The sequence below is a fragment of the Salmo trutta genome, chromosome 8, assembly GCF_901001165.1.
Source record: "Salmo trutta chromosome 8, fSalTru1.1, whole genome shotgun sequence".
NCBI lineage: Eukaryota > Metazoa > Chordata > Actinopteri > Salmoniformes > Salmonidae > Salmo > Salmo trutta.
In genome coordinates this window covers 13,733,385-13,755,672 of record NC_042964.1, presented here as the reverse complement: position 1 = coordinate 13,755,672, position 22,288 = coordinate 13,733,385, and the positions used below count along the sequence as shown (strand labels likewise).

At 42.8% G+C, this 22,288-nt stretch overlaps 1 protein-coding gene across 3 annotated transcripts in view; it reads right to left on the bottom strand.

The window, feature by feature from the left end:
- The window catches only part of LOC115198252 (Kv channel-interacting protein 4), a 254,968-nt gene that overhangs the window by 156,003 nt on the left and 76,677 nt on the right, over positions 1-22,288 (bottom strand). Inside the window, exon 1 of one of the 3 annotated variants that reach the window (XM_029760059.1) lies at positions 17,752-18,399. The exons of the other annotated variants lie outside the window; for them this stretch is intronic. Coding sequence (XP_029615919.1) covers positions 17,752-18,067 — 316 coding nt within the window. The 5' untranslated portion in view covers positions 18,068-18,399. Of the gene's footprint in view, positions 1-17,751; positions 18,400-22,288 lie in introns of those variants that run through there. 3 annotated transcript variants of the gene reach the window in all.

The following is a 22,288-nucleotide window of genomic DNA, read 5'->3' as shown; positions in this document are numbered from 1 at the left end:
AAGGGAGTAGTACACAGCGTTGTACCAGATCTTCAGTTTCTTGGCAATTTCTCACATGGAATAGCCTTCAAGAATAGACTGACGAGTTTCAGAAGAAAGTTCTTTGTTTCTGGCCATTTTGAGCCTGTGAACAAACCGACAAATGATGATGCTCCAGATATTTAACTAGTCTATAGAAGGCCAGTTTTATTGCTGTTTTAATCCGCACAACAGTTTTCAGCTGTGCTAACATAATTACAAAAGGGTTTTCTAATGATCAATTATCCTTTTAAAATGATAAACTTGGATTAGCTAACACAACATGCCATTGGAACACAGGAGTGATGGTTGTTGATAATGGGCCTCTGTACGCCTACAGTATGTAGATATTCCATACAAAAATCAGCCGTTTCCAGCTACAATAGTCATTTACAACATTAACAATGTCTACACTGTATTTCTGATCAATTTGATGTTATTTTAATGGACAAAAAATGTGTTTTCCTTTCAAAAACAAGGACATTTCTAAGTGACCCCAAACTTTTGAACGGTAGTGTATTTTATGGCTTTTGAACAGGCTCACTCCATTACAGAATTCCATTTAGGGCCAATCTAAAAAGACTTGAAAGCTTTTCCAAGAAATAGCTACTTTAGATCATTGAAAAAGGATGTTGCTTTTTGCATTTCTCAAGCACAGGCCAAACAAATGCAACATTAAAAATAAATCACAGAAATATTGCGGGACTATACACAAGAAGTGCCTCAATGAAGCATGTTGCGTTCATCTCATAGATACTTTGCATTCCCAGAATTGCACTGTAATTTCTTAGACTTTCACAGTACTGATACCCTATTCCAACCAAACCCAGCCTATATAACTCATAAAAATGCATTCATTCCATTATCTTGCAGACCCTTAATGGTTTTACTAAGTTCTTCCAGTTTCCAGGGAACTGTTCTGTTCGCTCTCCCATCAGGGTGTATTGATTCCCCTTTGTTGCAGGAAGAGCTGAGGCAAGACTTCAGCGCTAGTAATTGGGAGTTAACCATGCGTGGAGAGGACATTCTCTCACAAGCCGTCTGGGCAAAAGGGTTCATTTCTTGAACACTGACAAGACCAACAGAGAGAAAAGGACAGAGGTTGAAAGTAAGAGAACAAGAAAGAGTGGGAAGAAAAAAGTACATGATTGAGAGGAGACGTCAGAAGACCAGACAAAGAGGATTGAGAAGTGGGGAAGAGAAGTGGAGAGAATAAGCAACAGGGGAGCAAGAAAGAGGGTTGGGGAGATAAGAGAACCAGATAGAGTGAGTAAGCAACTGAGAGGTGGTACGGAGGAGGGTGTGTAGAGATTTTTTTGAATCTAAATTGAATCTAAGTTATGACTAATGATGACTTGAGGGAGCACCAAGACACTAAGAGGGAAGGCGCGGGGGTAATGGCACGAGTCGCTGAGGTGATAAAACACCAGGAACAAAGAACACAAATCAAGACCAAACAAATGAAGATCACCGTGTTGATGTAAAAGAACAAAGCCTTCCACTGGCTATTCGATATCCTTCTGCTCCTTTAAGGACGGCCCTGTCGCCTCTTAACATCATTATCTAATAATGAAGCAGGTCTATATAGCTGCTGGTTTTCAATTTGTCTCCACAGCTGCAGCAGCAACGCAAACCAGGCACTTGTGATCTGTGGGTCCCCATCCAATACACAGAGCACTGTGCTCGACCGTGCCCTCCAACGATGCTGCTAAAAATACTCTGGCCATTCTTTCCAATGAAAGGGAATCTCATTTACAAACATTAAGTGCAAATGGGAAAACTGAGTACATTTGCTATATGGGTTAGATTGGAATGGACTGCAGGCTAGGATCAATGGGAGCCGGAGGCCAAAGCAAATGGCAGAATAACATGACTTCTAGGTATCCACAGGGACCAGCGTGGACTCTCTGATTGTATTGCAGTCCCCACGGCTACCAAAAAACAACCTCAGCAAATGGAAACATCACCCTGACCTTTGCCTTTAATGAAAACATGTAAACATCGTTACTCCTGTTTCTGACCAATTCATGAATCTACAAACCAATAGTCAACCATAAGGTGTCTATCGTTCATAAGTTCTTACTTGACCAAACAGGTTTCGTATGACTGTAACTCATCTTAATGCTGCAGCCATACAACACGGACCATACTAATTTGTATAAAAATACAGTGCACGTATTCAATGAATGTAATATGCAAACATTAACAAAGGAGTAACTAGAAACTGTGGTAACCGGGGGTGTGGGGGCGTACATACAATAATAACTGTCGTCCCTGGATACAGGGAGCTGTAATCACTTCTACCAACCCTGAGGGTGACATTAATATGATAAGCTCATTATTATCTAATTACTTATTGCACGCCTAACTAATAACATTCTACTCAACCAACTCTCACTCTACGATGACTGCTAGCATGCTGAACCATGCGTATGTGAGCTTTGTGTTTGCATTGCAACGCACACGTGACTTTCTTTGGGGGTGGTTGGACACAAGCACACACCAAAAACAGATTGTAATCAAAGTACGAATAACAGGTGGTTGCATTAACTTCTGATTCATAACGGAGTGGAGGATTGCTGAAGCCAAGAAACATTACGTTTTTCACAGCCGTAATGAGTTTTTGGGGTTTGAAACAAATGGTGGAAGGCAACCGAGTAGTCCAATGTTAGACGTGACATTTCGCGTGCCTCTCTTTTACATAAGTGAGGTGGATTGTTTTACTCGCCTCTCCCTCTGGTCATGGCCGTCTGCCATCAGCGCCAGACTACCGTGAGTATGTAACTAGAGGGCCTAGCACTGTGAATCAGTGCTCAATCAGACCTGCCAGAAAACCGATATAGATCCAGAAATCACTATCGGACCTCTTCCTGTTTTGTGCCGATGGCAGTGAACTTGGGAAAGGGGTCACGCCGATATTTTAATATTAATTTACATGCTGCCATGCCGAGACATACCATCTTAAATCTTTATTTTTATTTTGTTGTTCCACTATACATATACAGTTCAAGTCGGAAGTTTACATACACCTTAGCCAAATACATTTAAACTCAGTTTTTCATAATTCCTGACATTTAATCCTAGTAAAAATTCCCTGTTTTAGGCCAGTTAGGATCACCACTTTATTTTAAGAATGTGAAATGTCAGAATAATAGTTGAGAGAATTATTTATTTCAGCTTTTATTTCTTTCATCACATTCCCAGTGGGTCAGAAGTTTACATTCACTCAATTAGTATTTGGTAGCATTGCCTTTAAATTGTTTAACTTGGGTCAAACGTTTCGGGTAGACTTCCACAAGCTTCCCACAATAAGTTGGGTGAATTTTGGCCCATTCCTCCTGACTGAGCTGGTGTAACTGAGTCAGGTTTGTAGGCCTCCTTGCTCGCAAACGCTTTTTGAGTTCTGCCCACAAACCTCTATGGGATTGAGGTCAGGGCTTTGTGATGGCCACTCCAATACCTGGAATGTGTTGTCCTTAAGCCATTTTGCCACAACCTTGGAAGTATGCTTGGGGTCATTATCCATTTGGAAGACCCATTTGCGACCAAGCTTTAACTTCCTGACTGATGTCTTGCGATGTTGCTTCAATATATCCACATACATCCCCACAACATGATGCTGCCACACCCATGCTTCACGGTTGGGGTGGTGTTCTTCGGCTTGCAAGCCTCCCTCTTTTTCCTTCAAACATAACTATGGTCATTATGGCCAAACAGTTATATTTTTGTTTCATCAGACCAGAGGACATTTCTCCAAAAAGTACGATCTTTGTCCCCATGTGCAGCTGCAAACCATAGTCCGGCTTTATTATGGCGGTTTTAGAGCAGTGGCTTCTTCCTTGCTGAGCGGCCTTTCTCAGGTTATGTCAATATAGGACTTGTTTTATTGTGGATATAGGTGGATATAGATACTTTTGTACCTGTTGCCTCCAGCATCTTCACATAGTCCTTTGCTGTTGTTCTGGGATTGATTTTCACTTTTCGCACCAAAGTACGTTCATCTCTAGGAGACAGAACGTGTCTCCTTCCCGAGCGGTGTGACGGCTGCGTGGTCCCATGGTGTTTATACTTGCGTTCTATTGTTTGAACGTGGTACCTTCAGGCATTTGGATATTGCTCCCAAGGATGAACCAGACTTGTGGCTGATTTCTTGGTCTTGGCTGATTTCTTTTGATTTTCCCATGATGTCAAGCAAAGAGGCACTGAGTTTGAAGGTAGGCCTTGAAATGCATCCACAGGTACACCTCCAATTGACTCATATGATGTCAATTAGCCTATCAGAAGCTTCTAAAGTCATGACATAATTTTATGGAATTTTCCAAGCTGTTTAAAGGCACAGCCAACTTAGTGTATGTAAACTTCTGACCCACTGGAATTGTGATACAGTGAATTATAAGTGAAATAATCTGTCCGTAAGCAACTGTTAGAAAAATGACTTGTGTCATGCACAAAGTAGATGTCATAACCGACTTGCCAAAACTATAGTTGGTTAACAAGAAATTTGTGGAGTGGTCCCGAACCATGAAAAACAGCCCCAGACCATTATTTGTCCTCCGCCAAACTTTACAGTTGGCACTATGTATTCGGGTAGGTAGTATTCTCCTGGCATCTGCCAAACCCAGATTAGTCCATTGGACTGCCAGATGGTGATTCATCACTTCAGAGAACACGTTCACACTGCTCCAGAGTCCAATGGCGGCGAGCTTTACACCACACATGGTGATCTTTTGCTTGTGTGCAGCTGCTCGGGCAAGGAAACCCATTTCATGAAGCTCCCGTCAAACAGTTCTTGTGCTGGCGTTGCTTCCAGAGGCAGTTTGGAACTCGGTAGGGAGTGTTTCAACCAAAGACAGACTATGTTACACGCTACGCACTTCAGCACTTGGCGGTCCCGTTCTGTGAGCTTGTGTGGCCTACCACTTCGCGACTGAGATGTCTTTGCTCCTAGACATTTCCACTTCACAATAGTAGCAGCTCTAGCAGGGCAGAAATTTTACAAACTGAATTGTTGGAAAGGTGGCATCTTATGACGGTGCCACATTGAAAATCACTGAGCACTTTAGTAAGGCCATTCTACTGCTAATTTTTGTTATATAGAGAATGCATGGCTGTGTGCTCGATTTTATACACCTGTCAGCAACGTGTGTGGCTGAAATAGCAAAATCCACTAATTTTAAGGGGTGTCCACATACTTTTGTATATATAGTGTAGCTCTCACCTCTGATAGTGCTAATACAATTGTCCTACTTTACTTTCTCGACTGTCTGCAGCTTGGGGGTGTCTGAACATTTTCAGTCAGAATGAAATCTAGTTATGATGTCTGAAGAACAACATCGGCTCTATGGACTGCAATTTCAAGAACGTTAGGGCAAGAAAGTTTAACGAGAGACTAACATGCTGCAAGCAAAAAAATATCCAATTGAGACTTCATGGGCCGGTTTCCCTAAAATAGTAAGAATAGGCTTAATCTGAGTCCGGGAAAATTATGTTTTGCTATAAAATACCTATCACATCACATGAAAACCATTACTATAGATCTTGATTCTCTCTGCACAGACAGTAATATGCAGCCACAATCCATACACTGAACAGTGCCTTCGGAAATGAATTCATTCCACTTGACTTTTTCCACATTATGTTACATTACAGCCTAATTTCAAAATGCAATCTACACACAATACCCCATAAAGACAAAGCGAAAACAGGTTTTTAGATTTTTTTTGCAAATGTATTAAAAATAAAAAACAGAAATCCATTGATCATTCTTGAGATGTTTCTACAACTTGATTGGAGTCCACCTGTGGTAATTTCAATTGATTGGACATGATTTGGAAAGGCACACACCTGTCTATATAAGGTCCCACAATTGACAGTGCATGTCAGAGCAAAAACCAAGCCATGATGTCGAAGGAATTGTCCGTAGATCTCCGAGGCAGGAGTGTGTTGAGGCACAGATCTCGGTAAGTGTACCAAAACAATGTGGCAGCATCGAAGCTCCCCAAGAACACAGTGGCCTTCATCATTCTTAAATGGAAGAAGTTTGGAACCACCAAGACTCATCCTAGAGCTGTCCACCCGGTCAAACTGAGCAATCGGGGGAGAAGGGCCTTGGTCAGGGAGGTGACCAACAACCCGATGTTCAGTCTGAAAGAGTTCCACCGTTCCTCTGTGGAGATGGGAGGATTTTCCAGAAGGACAACTATCTCTGCAGGACTCCACCAGTCAGGCCTTTATGGTTGTGTGGTCAAACGGAAGCCACTCCTCAGTAAAAGGCACATGAAAGCCCGCTTGGAGTTTGACAAAAGGCACTTAAAGGACTCTCCAACCATGAGAAACGAGATTCTCTGATCATATGAAACCAAGATTGAACTCTCCTGAATGCCAAGAGTCACGCCTGAAGGAAACCTGGCACCATCCCTACAGTGAAGCATGGTTGTGGCAGCATCATGCTGTGGGGATGTTTTTCAGCGGCAGTTACTGGGAGACTAGTCAGGACCGAGAGAAAGATGAACAAAGCAAAGTACAGAGAGATTCTTGATGAAAACCTTCACTAGAGAGCTCAGGACCTCAGACTGGGGGCGAAGGTTCACCTTCCAACAGGACAATGACCCTAAGCACACAGCCAAGACAACGGAGGAGTGGCTTTGGGACAAGTCTCTTAATGTCCTTGAGTGGCCCAGCCAGAGCCCGGACTAGAACTCGATCGAACATCTTTGGAAAGACCTGAAAATAGCTGTGCAGGGACGCTCCACCTCCAACCTGACAGAGCTTGAGAGGATCTGCAGAGAAGAATGGGAGGAACTCCCCAAATGCAGGTGTGCCAAGCTTATAGCCTCATACCCAAGAAGACTTGAGGCTGTAATCACTGCCAAAGGTGCTTCAACAAAGCACTGATTAAAGGGTCTGAATATTTAGGTAAATGTAATATTCTTCTTTTTTTTAAACCTGTTTTTGCTTTGTCATTATGGGGTATTGTGTGTAGATTGATGAGGGGGGAAAACAATTTAATCCATTTTAGAATAAGGTTGTAATGTAACAACATGTGGAAAAAGTCAAGGGGTCTGAATACTTTCGGGAATGCACTGAGGTGGGAGGTGACAATACAATCATATTGTTACACACCAGTTATTTTATACTGTACAAGCAACAGTTCCATAACACAATGGCCTTGTGTTAGGGTGCAGACTTACCAGGAGTCTATGAAAGGCATAACATCACAGACCAACACAGAACACATTCCTTGAGAAGTGGCAACAGCTCACCCCAAATTCTGCCACCACACACTCAAAAATGAATATACATACTAGGAAATGGACAGTCCTGGTAATGCACACAGAGGTGCACCTTTGCTCACATGTAAACACACACTGATGCACACTCAAACACAAAGATATACACAATCACCCCCAAACAGGCTGTAATTTGTAGCAGACATGAGCAGAAGAATCAGTATCAGCAATGTCCTAAGCTTTGGGCTGGATCCAAACACTTGCAAATATCTCTCCCTACAAGCAACTTCCCATGAGCATGTCTTATGCTGAATCGACAGAATTTAGCTCCGAAAGTATATAGAACACCACTGATTGTCTTCATGGAGGCAACATGTCTCAACATTTCTCTCAATTTACAATACGGAAAAGTAAGGAGAGGAAATGTTAGTCTCGACAGAATTCAAATTGATTTCGTTAAATAAAATTACTTGAAATCAATGAAGGATCACAACCTCCTTCAACAGAATCCAGGGACCTGTACACCTCTTTAGAGAGACTAAAGTTACAGTCTGTCTCAGGAACCTTCCCCAGGTAACGGATCCGATAACAAACAACAAAACAGGATAGGCGTGAATGTTCTGGAATCAGCGCCAGGTATTTGAGCCTGTCCGGCTGAAAATGGATGATGCATTACAGGAGCTGCAGCAGGTGACAGCTGAATGCTCAGGGGCCCATCTGACCGGAGAGGGGGAGAAAAACTGAGGAAATATCTACCTCTGATCTGGAGCAAATGGAAGATTTACAGCACGCTGTATGTAGCGCAGGGAGGGGCATTGGCTGCATAGAAGAGGAAATGTACAGGAGAGACTTGGAACACTTGTGCAGAGAGTGTTGCCTCAAGGTCTAAGGGGGGGGGGGGGGTTGGGGGTATTGACAAGATAAAGGATTGGCTCTGAAATGAGGCCCGCTAAGGAGTAAATGCGTAAATCGTGCAGCTTTGGAAAACCTAACTGGACTTGATTGATACTTTGGTGAATAGTCTCTTTCTCTTCCTCTCTCCATCATAAACAATGCAATCTAGAAGGCAGATGTGTAAGTGTTTCCCTCCGTGTTCACAACAGATAAATCGTTGCAGTTTCATTTTATGGCCAGAGAACCTGTACAATTCAGATTTGTTTTCCCTCTGTTCTCTGAGGCTGAGCACTGCTGAAAAATTCAAGGACCCTGCTCTGCCAAGGTGTTAACATAGAACGTGTACCATGAATATAAATTCCACCGCAGTCCTACTGTAGCTATTGTAGTCGCCATAACCTTAAGGGTCAGATAGGTTTTGCCCACATTGAAACATGTAATGTTAATCTATCATTCTTCATCATCCACATGAATAAACCAGACCTCAACACGCATATGCTAGTTGCCAGTAAAATAAGCCAATTTATATAAGCCATTATATACATGCAAGCCTATGTATAGAGATATCATCTGTGACTTTAACAGAGAGCATGCATGGACTGTGCCTTGAAAGTAAAGTGATCAAAAAAGCAATGGCCTTGAGCCTATTCTAGAACAATTAACAACTCGATTAAAATCATATGCGGTAATTTGCTTCATCTATCCTTCTACTACCTGATCATCACAGTGATGCGGTCATTGGTCTGGTCAAAACACTTATAGATGTTAATCATGTCAAGTCGTAAATCATTTGCCGCTGCAGATTGTGATTCAGCAATGGGTTGACTGAGGTAGAAATGCTTTTCTGGCTCCAATGGTTGAATGATAGTGTACTACTTCATATGTTTGATGGCACTTCTTGTTGCGTCTCATCATTGTCTTGATTCCCTGTTGGCTGCTGTACCCCTCAGCAGATGTTTTCCGGCTAAATACAAATGTCTTTACTTTCCATGACCACCAGCAGCAGCATTGGTGGTATACTATACAGTAAGTCACTCTTGAAGAAAAGGCATCTTCTAAAAGGGCCAGCGTACATTTAACATTATCCAATTACCAAAAGGCTAATATAAAATATCAACATCTCTGAGATTGAGTAGATTATGCTAAATAACTGATTAAAGATGTGGGACAAGATGTGGGCCTAGTTTGGTTACAACCCAACTGTAATATCTTATGTTTCACCGAGTCGTGGCTGAACGACGATACGATAATATACAGTTTGCTGGGTTTTCCGTGCATCGGCAGGACAGAACAGTTATGTCTGGTAAAACAAGGGGTGTCTATTTGTCTATTTGTCAATAACAACTGGTGCGCAGTGTCTAATATTAAGGAAGTCTTGAGGTATTGCTCGCCTGAGGTAGAGTACCTTATGATCATCCATAAATTGCGCTTCTAGTGGCCAGAGACTTTAATGCAGGCAAACTTAAATCAATTTTACCTCATTTCTACCAGCATGTCATATGTGCAACCAGAGGGAAAAAACTCTAGATCACCTTTATTCCACACACAGAGACGCATACAAAGCTCTCCCTCTCCCACCATTTGGCAAATCTGACCACAATTCTATTCTCCTGATTCCTGCTTACAAGCAAATACTAAAGCAGGAAGTACCAGTGACTCGCTCAATACGGAAGTGGTCAGATGATGCGATTGCTACGCTACAGGACTGTCTTGCTAGCACAGACTGGAATATGTTCCAGGATTCATCCAATGGCATTTAGGAGTATACCACCTCAGTCACCAGCTTCATCAATACAGTGCCTTGCGAAAGTATTCGGCCCCCTTGAACTTTGACCTTTTGCCACATTTCAGGCTTCAAACATAAAGATATAAAACTGTAATTTTTTGTGAAGAATCAACAACAAGTGGGACACAATTATGAAGTGGAACGAAATTTATTGGATATTTCAAACTTTTTTAACAAATAAAAAACTGAAAAATTGGCCGTGCAAAATTATTCAGCCCCTTTACTTTCAGTGCAGCAAACTCTCTCCAGAAGTTCAGTGAGGATCTCTGAATGATACAATGTTGACCTAAATGACTAATGATGATAAATAGAATCCACCTGTGTGTAATCAAGTCTCCGTACAAATGCACCTGCTCTGTGATAGTCTCAGAGGTCCGTTTAAAGCGCAGAGAGCATCATGAAGAACAAGGAACACACCAGGCAGGTCCGAGATACTGTTGTGGAGAAGTTTAAAGCCGGATTTGGATACAAAAAGATTTCCCAAGCTTTAAACATCCCAAGGAGCACTGTGCAAGCGATAATATTGAAATGGAAGGAGTATCAGACCACTGCAAATCTACGAAGACCCGGCCGTCCCACTAAACTTTCAGCTCATACAAGGAGAAGACTGATCAGAGATGCAGCCAAGAGGCCCATGATCACTCTGGATGAACTGCAGAGATCTACAGCTGAGGTGGGAGACTCTGTCCATAGGACAACAATCAGTCGTATACTGCACAAATCTGGCCTTTATGGAAGAGTGGCAAGAAGAAAGCCATTTCTTAAAGATATCCATAAAAAGTGTCGTTTAAAGTTTGCCACTAGCCACCTGGGAGACACACCAAACATGTGGAAGAAGGTGCTCTGGTCAGATGAAACCAAAATCGAACTTTTTGGCAACAATGCAAAACGTTATGTTTGGCGTAAAAGCAACACAGCTCATCACCCTGAACACACCATCCCCACTGTCAAACATGGTGGTGGCAGCATCATGGTTTGGGCCTGCTTTTCTTCAGCAGGGGCAGGGAAGATGGTTAAAATTGATGGGAAGATGGATGGAGCCAAATACAGGACCATTCTGGAAGAAAACCTGATGGAGACTGCAAAAGACCTGAGACTGGGATGGAGATTTGTCTTCCAACAAGACAATGATCCAAAACATAAAGCAAAATCTACAATGGAATGGTTCACAAATAAACATATCCAGGTGTTAGAATGGCCAAGTCAAAGTCCAGACCTGAATCCAATCGAGAATCTGTGGAAAGAACTGAAAACTGCTGTTCACAAACGCTCTCCATCCAACCTGACTGAGCTCGAGCTGTTTTGCAAGGAGGAATGGGCAAAAATGTCAGTCTCTCGATGTGCAAAACTGATAGAGACATACCCCAAGCGACTTACAGCTGTAATCGCAGCAAAAGGTGGCGCTACAAAGTATTAACTTAAGGGGGCTGAATAATTTTGCACGCCCAATTTTTCAGTTTTTTATTTGTTAAAAAAGTTTGAAATATCCAATAAATTTCGTTCCACTTCATGATTGTGTCCCACTTGTTGTTGATTCTTCACAAAAAAATTACAGTTTTATATCTTTATGTTTGAAGCCTGAAATGTGGCAAAAGGTCGAATAGTTCAAGGGGGCCGAATACTTTCGCAAGGCACTGTAAGTGCATCGACGACGTCGTCCCCACAGTGAACGTATGTACATATCCAAACCAGAAGCCATGGGTTACAGGCAACATCCGCAACGAGCTAAAGACCAGAGCTGCCGCTTTCAAGGAGCGAGACACTGATCTGGAAGTTTATAAAAAATTATGCTATGCCCTCAGACGTACTATCAAACAAGCAAAGCTTCAATACAGGACTAAGATTGAATCCTACTAAACTGGTTCTGACGCTCCTCGGATGTGGCAGGGCTTGCAAACTATTACAGACTACAAAGGGAAACCCAGCCGCAAGCTGCCCAGTGACGCAAGCCTACCAGACAAGCGAAATACCTTTTATGCTCGCTTCGAGACAAGCAACACTGATGCATATATGAGAGCACCTACTAACCCGGCTCTGAGGCTCGTCAGATGTGGCAGGGCTTGCAAACTATTACGGACTACAAAGGGAAACCCAGCCGCAAGCTGCCCAGTGACGCAAGCCTACCAGACAAGCGAAATGCCTTTTATGCTCGCTTTGAGACAAGCAACACTGAAGCATATATGAGAGCACCAGCTGTTCCGGATGACTGTGTAATCACGCCTTCCATAGCCGATGTAAAGCTAGACCTTTAAACAGGTCAACATTCACAAGGCCGCGGGGCCAGACGGATTACCAGGACGAGTACTCAGGTCATGCGCGGACCAACAGGCAAGTGTCTTCTCTGACACTTTCAACCTCTCCCGGACCGAGTCTGTAATACCTACATGTTTCAAGCAGACTACCATAGTCCCTGTGCACAAGAAAGCAAAGGTAACCTGCCTAAATGACTACCGCCCCAAAGCACTCACGTCGGTAGCCATGAAGTGCTTTGAAAGGCTGGTCATGGGCTCACATCAACACCATCATTCCGGAAACCCTAGACCTACTCCAATTCGCATACCGCCCCAACAGATCCACAGGTGATGCAATCTCAATTCCACTCTACACTGCCCTTTCCCACCTGGACAAAAGGAACACCTATGTGAGAATGCTGTTCATTGACTACAGATCAGCGTTCAACAACATAGTGCACACAAAGCTCATCACTAAGCTAAGGACCCTGGGACTAAACACATCCCTCTGCAACTGGATCCTGGACATCCTGAAGGGCCGCCCCCAGGTGGTAAGGGTAGGCAACAACATATCTGCCACGCTGATCCTCAACACGGGGGCCCCTCAGGGGTGCGCGCTTAGTCCCCTCCTGTACACCCTGTTCATTCACGACTACGTGGGCAAGCACGACTCCAACACCATCAATAAGTTTGCTGACAACACAACAGTGGTAGGCCTGATCACCGACAACGATGAAACAGCCTATAGGGAGGAGGTCAGAGACCTGGCAGTCTGGTGCCAGGACAACAACCTCTCCTCAACATGAGCAAGACGAAGAAGGTGATCGTGGACTACAGGAAAAGGAGAGCTGAACACGCCCCCATTCACATCGACGGGACTGTAGTGGAGCAGGTCGAGAGTTCCAAACTCCTTGGTGTCCACATCACCAACAAACTATCATGGTCCAAACAGGGCACAACAACACCTTTTCCCCCTCAGGAGACTGAAAAGATTTGGCATGGGTCCCCAGATCCTCAAAAAGTTCTATAGCTGCACCATCGAGAGCATCCTGCCTGGTACGGCAACTGCTCGGCATCCGACGGCAAGACGCTATAGAGGGTAGTGCAAACGGCCCAGTACATCACTGGGGCCAAGCTTCCTGCCATCCAGGACCTATATACTAGGCGGTGTCAGAGGAAGGCCCAAAAATGTGTCACTCCAGTCATAGACCGTTCTCCCTGCTCCCGCAAGGCAAGAGGTACCGGAGCGTCAAGTCTAGATCCAAAAGGGCCCTTAAAGGTTTCTAACCCTAAGCTATAAGACTGCTGAACAATTAATCAAATAGCCACCCAGACTATTCACATTGACCCCCTTTGTTTTTAGACTGCTGCTACTCGCTGTTTATTATCTATGCATAGTCACTTTACCCCTACCTACATGTACAAATTACCTCGACTAACCTGTACCCCTGCACATTGACTTGGTACCGGTACCCCCGTATATCGCCTCCTTATTGTTCTTTTATTATGTTACTTTTTATTTCATTGTTTACTTTAGTTTATTTAGTAAATATTTTCTTTACTCTATTTCTTGAACTGCATTGTTGGTTAAGGGCTTGTAAGTAAGCATTTCACGGTAAGGTCTACACCTGTTGTATTCGGCGCCCGTGACAAATAAAATTTGATTTGGACCTGTCTACACCAAATGTGCAAATAACTGCCAGATAGCCATTTTCCATCATTTGCATTTTATTATTGTAGATAAAGCACCACACCTCCATAACAATCCATAGGGCTTCTTACAAATCAATACTAGTATTGATCAAACGTATCATACTGGCACTTGACATACTCCATTTAATTATGTGAACACTTTGCGGTGTCAGAATCCCCTTTTTAATGCAACCAATGGGGATTGGAGGTTCAGGGAAAGAGGCAATGCACACTTAAAACATCTGTACTGGATTTAAGATGTAAATAAGAACATTTTGGTTTGCTGGAGTCAGCGAGCTTACAGGAATTGGGCTTCCTCCAACGGGAATTAAAGCTGCTCGATTTATCCATAGCTATTCATAATTAATAAGTTAGGCTTTATCTGTCAATAGAGGGTGTAATGCCAGAAAAGACTAACTACACTATAAGCAGATTGAGCTTTCCTTTTAGAAAGGCCTGTTTTACTGGTATATCCACACACCTGAAATAAGTCAACCTTTATCAGGTTTCAAAACACAAATGACCGCCAAAAATGTATTTAATTTAGGCCTATATTATCCGCCAATTTGTAAAATTAAAGGCCAGAACAATGCTACTTTGAGCAAATAACATCTATGCTTCAATGAATAGGAGGAAACGTGATCTGATTGGGAGACAAGGGGGAACGACAATTGCTGACGTGTAACCTGACCACAATCACCTGTTGGTATGGAAATAAATATGCACTTGGAGGAGAGGAGATGATCCTCTCTCTACGCTCCATACCTCCCATGGTGACTGACCACATCATTGAGTGGTGTAATTGAGTGGAAAATACCATCCTACAACCTGCCCGTCGGGTGGAGCACACTTTTGACATCTCGCTGCGAGGCTGCCCATTGGTGGAGAACACCTATCGTGACATCTCCCCAAGATCAGCAAGGACGCGCCGGAGCACTTGTTGTTGTTGACCGAGTTGACCATGGCCGCAACCAGATGTTTGTAGCCAACCAAATCCAGTCATGTACTGAACCGCTAACCTCCCCAATGATGAGATGTCCTCTACATGTATAAATGTATTATATGTTATATATATTCCTGAGCATTTGCAATGAGTATGGAGCAGCTATTCATTGAAGTACATGCAGTTCTAATTAGCACTTCAGAAGGTGCACATTTTCCTCTGTAGGTCATTAGCATTTTAATTTAGCACCTCTACAAGGCTTAGGGCGTCCTCATACACTAGTATTACAAAGTATACTGAAACTTCGGTACTTTCTCGATACAAAACAAAATAACGATTTGGTACTAAAATTTTTGTCATGTTCGGTACTTTTGTCTCATGTGATTGAGAGGATCAAGTCTGTATATCAGACCATCCCCTTTATAGCGTGAGGAGCAAAGTGCCTGGTCCACCTACTCATTCCTTGCTAGAGCTGTCTGGGCTGCATTGTTAGCTCCCGACTTGAAAAATCGTGAAATATTAAAACTGTTCATTACTGTTCGCAAAACAATGTCAATGCAGGCTAGCACACTTTTACAATGTAAGATGATACCGGTAGCTTCCAGCTTTAATAGTAGGCTAACTTTTCCTGTTATTTTACAGAAGCAACATCAATTCACTACCCTAGTACTTTGTTTGTGATAATATGCTAACCATAACATAAAATATTCTGATTTCAAAGCTGTTTGTTATCAAAAACTTTATTAATTCACTTCGTCTCCCTCGCCACCAAATACTAATTCACTTCTTTGTCTCCCTCGCTTCCCGTCTGATTTCCACTAGATTCCATAGCTACAAAGTCCAATGCCACATTCAGGCTTGCTAATGATGTCATTACTTTCTTAAATATACAGCACACACTTTTATAAAATATGAGATCGCTTCTTCAACACAATTGCTGTTGATCAGTACAATAATGTTCTGCTAGCAGTTGCCAATAAAATAAGTCCTAAATGGAAGGGATTGTTTGTAATCAGTAGCCCCATTAAATCAGGTAAAACATGCTCAATAACTCAATGCATGCACACACTCCTATTGAACAATATGCATTCACCTCTATTGTGAATAGACCCAGTTTATCAATAGAGATTTACCATTCAGATAAATGATAACCATGATGTTGTTTTGTAGTTAGATTGGTCAAATTGTCAAATTGATTTTATGATTGAATAATTGATTCATTAATGCATACATGGATGTCTCAACAACAAAAAATGGACAAAAATGTACAACTGTAATGATATTGAACTCAAAAGATGCCCAACGATTGAACAGAGCAGTAGCTAAGTATCTGTCTGAATCAAGTGCCATTCTGTGACTTTGGCTAATACACCTTTCTTTGTTGTTGTGGTATCGAGTTTCGTGACAATATCGTGATACTAAACCTGGTATCGTAGTCAACATTCTGGTATCGTGACAACACTATCGTACACGTCGTGACTGGCGAGACAATGAACCTCTGAGGCAGCCAAATGAATGTACTAGAAAGACAGGGATATTATGTATCCTTGCCCAGAGAGACCATAGACAGTTAACAATGTACTCCAGTCATTACAAAAGCCAGTGTCTTCATAATACATGAAAATCAACTGAATGAATGAGAGGTATAAACAAACACCATTTCATGAATAATGTATACAATCACATTCTATGAATACTGTATGCTTACAGTATCTATAGATCCTGTTATATCCACATGCTACTATAGGTAAAATTTATTCTGTATTAAACACGTCACATCTTAATCCGCTGTAATCCAATATAATCCAATATGTCATCTCTTTAAATCTCATTGGCTCACCATCAGTCCAATCACCAAAGCTCAGACGTGAGAGTTAAGGTAGTACTGAAGTTACAATGAATCTTTTAATATAGTCACAGTTTTACAAATCACACCTAAATCATGCGAACAAGGAAGTTACTTTGGGAATTATTTTCCTGATGCAGTATGGCTGTATAATTTACCTGTCGAGGTTCGCTGAGGAGCCAGCAAACACATTGACCAAGGTCACTTTGCAACTTGATTAATATATTCACGAGAATTAAACTTCAGTCACTTTTAATGACCAAGAATACGCTTCACCCATGAATAAACTCTGTGGCTCATACACTGGAACAAACAGCATGACAAATTCATTAAAGTAGCATAACATATAGGCTACTGCGTATAAAGTAAGACGCTATAAGTGTTCTATAAATCAATTACAGCCAGGTATGACAGAAGGTTGTGTTGTCACAGCCGTAACGATTCACAGATTGATCTGTAACAAAACAATCAAATGCAACATAATTGGGCTTCTTTGACGAAGCTGTGGAAACGGTCCTCAATGACTAAGTCCCATTTGTGCGGTGCTGATCAGGCATGCTGGAAGGGTTGTCCACTACTAGCGATGAGTGGCATATTTTCAGGCACCTGTCCAAGGTGACGAGATAAAGACTCTTTCAGTCCCTTCCAACCTCCTCCTCACCCTATTTCTGTCTTCAGAGCTCTAATGCTCTCTTTTCTGCCATCTCTCTCTCTGATACACACACGCGCAAACACCCAATGATCTGGAACATGTAATAAGCAAACGCCAACTCTGGTATTTTTCACTGTAACTTGACCCAGAGTCATACTTGTATACATCAGCTAGACACCACAAGGAATGGCAAGAAATAAAATGCCTGATAGCTCTGAAAGTGGCAGTTTTATGCGTCTGTGGAAGCTTGGCTCTGCTTTGCACCTTGAAGCAAGTGACCATAAATGAGCACATTTAGAAGCAGCTTCCAAGAATACAGCAACCAACGTCATATCCAAGATTACAACAACTGTTCGGCTACATCCCTCCTCAGCAGGAGTAAGAAAGCAATGGAAAATTAGTGTTCACACAACACACAGTAGAAGAGAAGTGACGGCACAAAGCCCCTTAGAAACTTTACCTGCATGGAGCGTGCCTGTGATGAGTCTATACAGGTAATGGGCGAATTTAAACATTTCCCTCTTGCACCTCTTCCTGCAGCTGCTCATGTTTGCTTCGGGGGTCAGGGGTGAGCGGCACGAGGGGAGTGGGGACTCCTTTTCAGGGTGTAATGCTCTTGGTCCTCTCTTGGTCCTCCCTCTAGGCTTTTGAGTGAAACAGTGACTTTCCTCTCCTCTTGTCATCCAGTCCACTCCACTCCTCTGTCCGGCTACGTTCCCCGGCTTGCCCCTGGTGTGTGTGTGTGTGTGAGAGAGTGGCGGCCGCGGTAGGCTCATGTGTGTGTGGAGAGCACTGGGGGGCTCTTCTTAATGTGACAAATCTCTCAGGGCTTCTCTGGTGCCTCCGGGGGCTGGCAGCGTAGCGAGCGCTCTGTCAGGGTCAGTTTACCTCTTGGTCCCCACAGGGCTGCTCTGTATTTGTTGCCCTCTCTCTTTTTCGCTGCAGTGTCTCTTTCCTCTTTGTCCTTCTCACTGAAGCTTGTCTTTTACAACTGAGGTTATTCTCTCTCCACCTCTCTCTCTAGCTATGTCTGTACAGTAGCTCTCCACCTCTTACTTTGTCTGTGTAGTATCTCTCCACCTCTCTCTGCCTCTCTTGCTCCAGTACTACGCTGGATGATCACTCTACTCAGCACCATCTGTGGATGTTTTGCCCTCGCCAAGGGGGGAGGGGCCTGTTTGGCCCTAGGGAGGAGGAGAGAGGAGGAGAGAGAAGGGGAGGTGGGGAAAGTAGTAGTGGGAAAGTGTCTACCTCAATGAATCAGCAATGACAGAACAGCAGATTACAGGCTTGTCATATCACGCCGCAATGCACTATGACCAGAGATGGACGGTGTTAATTGAATAGAATCTGTTTCCCAGGAGAGACAGAGAGAGGGAAGAAACAAAGAGCTCACGAGAGAGAGCGATAAGGGGGGGATATGTAGGGATAGATTGAGGTACATAGGGCAGAGAGAGAAAGAGACCGGATGGGTGGGGGGAGAGAGCACAAGCGAAAGAGAGAGCGTGAGGAAGAGAGAGAGCGTGAGGAAGAGAGAGAGTGCGAGGGAGAGAGAAAGTGCGAGGTAGAGAGTGCGAGGGAGAAAGAGAGAGATAAAGGGAGGGTGAGAGAGGGAGGGGAGGGAGAAGATATATAGTACCAATCAAAAGTTTGGAAACACCTATTCATTCAAGGGTTTTATTTATTTGTACTATTTTCAAAATTGTAGAATAATAGTGAAGACAAAACAATGAAATAACACATATGGAATCATGTAGTAACAAAAAAAGTGTTAAACAAATAAAAATATATTTACATTCTTCAAAGTAGCCACCCTTTGCCTTGATGACAGCTTTGCACACTCTTGGCATTCTCTCAACCAGCTTCACCTGGAATGGTTTCCAACAGTCTGGAAGGAGTTCCCACATATGCTGAGCACTTTTGGGCTGTTTTTACATCCTTCTGCGGTCCAACTCATCCCAAACCATCTCGACTGGGTTGAGGTCAGGTGATTGTGGAGGCCAGGTCATCTGATGCAGCACTCCATCACTCTCCTTCTTGGTCAAATAGCCCCTAAACAGCCTGGAGGTGTATTGGGTCATTGTCCTGTTGAAAAACAAATGATAGTCCCACTAAGCCCAAACCAGATGGGATGGCGTATCGTTGCAGAATGCTGTGGTAGCAATGCTGGTACGTATGCTTTAAATTCTAAATAAATGACTGACAGTGTCACAAGCAAAGCACCCCCACACCATCGCACCTCCTCCTCCATGCTTCACGGTGGGATCCACACATGCGAAGATCATTCGTTCACCTACTCTGCATCTGACAAAGACACGGAAGTTGGAACCAAAAATCTCAGATTTTCACTGGTCTAATGTCCATTGCTCATGTGTCTTGGCCCAAGCAAGTCTCTTCTTATTATTAGTGTCCTTTAGTAGTGGTTTCTTTGCAGCAATTTGACTATGAAGGCCTGATTAACGCAGTCTCCTCTGAACAGTTGATGTTGAAATGTGTCTGTTACTTGAACTCTGTGAAGCATTTATTTGGGCTGCAATTTCTGAGGCTGGTAACTCTAATGAACTTATCCTCTATAGCAGAGGTAACTCTGCATCTTCCTTTCCTGTGGCGGTCCTCATGAGAGACAGTTTCATCATAGCTCTTGATGGTTTTTGCGACTGCACTTGAAGAAACTTTCAAAGTTCTTGAAATCTTCCGTATTGACTGACCTTCATGTCTTAAAGCAATGATGGACTGTCATTTCTCTTTGCTAATTTGAGCTGTTCTTGCCATAATATGGACTTGGTCTTTTACCAAATAGGGCTATCTTCTGTATACCACCCCTACCTTGTCACAACACAACTGATTGACTCAAACACATTAAGAAGGAAAGAAATTCCACAAATGAACTTTTAACAAGGCACACCTGTTTATTGAAATCATTCCAGGTGACTACCTCATGAAGCTGGTTGAGAGAATTTCAACAGTGTGCAAAGCTGTCATCAAGGCAAAGGGTGGCTACTTTGAAGAATCTCCAATATAAAATATGTTTTGATTTGTTTACCACTTTTTTGGTTCCTACATGATTCCATATGTGTTATTTCGTAATTTTGATGTCTTCACTATTATTCTATAATGTAGAAAATAGTAAAAATAAAGAAAAACCCTTGAATGAGTAGGTGTATCCTAACTTTTTACTGATAGTGTAGGTACAGAAGCCAAGGTGAAAAAGAAAATGAGACGAAAAGAGAGAGGAGGAATATTGAGTGAGGATCACAGAGTGATATGAGGAGAGGTTGGGAGAAGCTGGTTAACAGGGGGAGCCAGGGAAGGGGCTTCCTGCATGTCGCTGGAACCTAATTTAAAGGTAATAACAGCCAGGGAGCCAAGGTTATCTCATCTGGCTTGATAATGACTGACGGGCTGCGCCCATCATATTTTAGTCGCTCAAAATAGCGTCGGCACTAGGGTTCTGATGACATCACGACCAACTGACTAGGACGAGCACATCAACGTCGCCCGCTAATTAGCCTTTACCTCAATTACGCTCATCGATCAATGTCAATGTTTTCCCCAGTCAAAAGAGACAGTCATTAACTCAAACCCCCATCAACTCCTTAATCAATTATCTCACATGCCCTGCTATCAATTGAAAAAAAAAATGTCCCTTTTTAGTGATATTATTTTCAGGCTGTCAAATGGGTAGTCTGGGTGCTGTGAGGCCTAGGATTCACTATGTGTCTGACTAACATTGGGGAGGCTTGAGCATTCAGGTATGAAATGAGGTGGCTGAAATCTACTGTGAAATGAGGGTAGAGTTCCACAGGTCATTCCGTGCACACAGAACAGGCAGGCCTATTTTGGGAATGTCGCTCCGAGTGGAGAGCTCTTTTTCCGCAAGTGCCGTTGTCGCCTCTGAGGATTCCGACCTCTCTGCTCTCGCCGGCACGTGACTCTGAAGTACATTATTTTAGGACAGAGATGAGGAGCACAGGGACTGTTTCCACGTAGAAAAGCATTTTTGAAAAAATTTGAGACATCCTTTCTGTCAAATCCTAAAGCTGTGGATTAAATTCACACCGTCGGTCAAAGCTCGCCAAAAAATGTACCCAGTAAGAACAACATTAATGCAAAATGAAAGTATCACATTATGTCATAATGAAGGACAGCTTTAGCATGTCTAATAAACATTTAATCACCACTGACCACTGGCCAAATGCAGTGTTAGAAAGAAATGAGGCTATATATCAACTTACCGTGTCAGCTCATTGTTTACTTTCAGTTTTCTTGTAAAAAGAAAGACAAACTACATTGGAGTCCAGATCTGGACTAGAACACCAACATCAACTTAAAACTCTCAGCAAAAGTCTCAGTGAAAAATAAAAACAACATCCTTCCTATGTGCCTGCTGCTTCACCCTCTCAAGAGTCCACGTCGAATGAGCCAGCCAATACCTGAAGGTGTGCAGCCCTAATCAAGCGCATTCAATAGGAGGCATTTCAATCAGCGAGGTCCGAAAAGGTACATGGAGAGAGAGAAAGTGGGAAGGAACGTGTCCTCTATTTTTCTCTCAGAGTGCACCATTTTCTCCAAGGGAGAATTTGGGTTGAGAATCTGTGCAGCTCGGTCACCTCTCACCCAGAGCCTGGTTTCCAATTCCAACTGGGTTTCCGAGAAACAAAAAGCGCCTTTTAAACATTTACAGTAAATTCCCTTGCAGTTGTGATTCACTGAAGTTCTGCTGGTGTATTTTACGGACAGGCCATTTTTGTTGATGAACTGCTTTCTGGGATGCTTCAAGTGACATGAGGACAATTGAGTTCTCTGGTCTATCTCTGACAATACAGACTGAGATAGTCAGTGGTTCCCTTCACACAAACCTGAGCCAATCTGAACCACTGGCAAAATAATACCAACTAGTGTACACAATATTGTTTGCGTGTAGCATTATAGTAACAGCAATCTCTCATCTTTGACCAGACATGCAAGTAACTTTTTATAGATCGTTAAACTAGGAT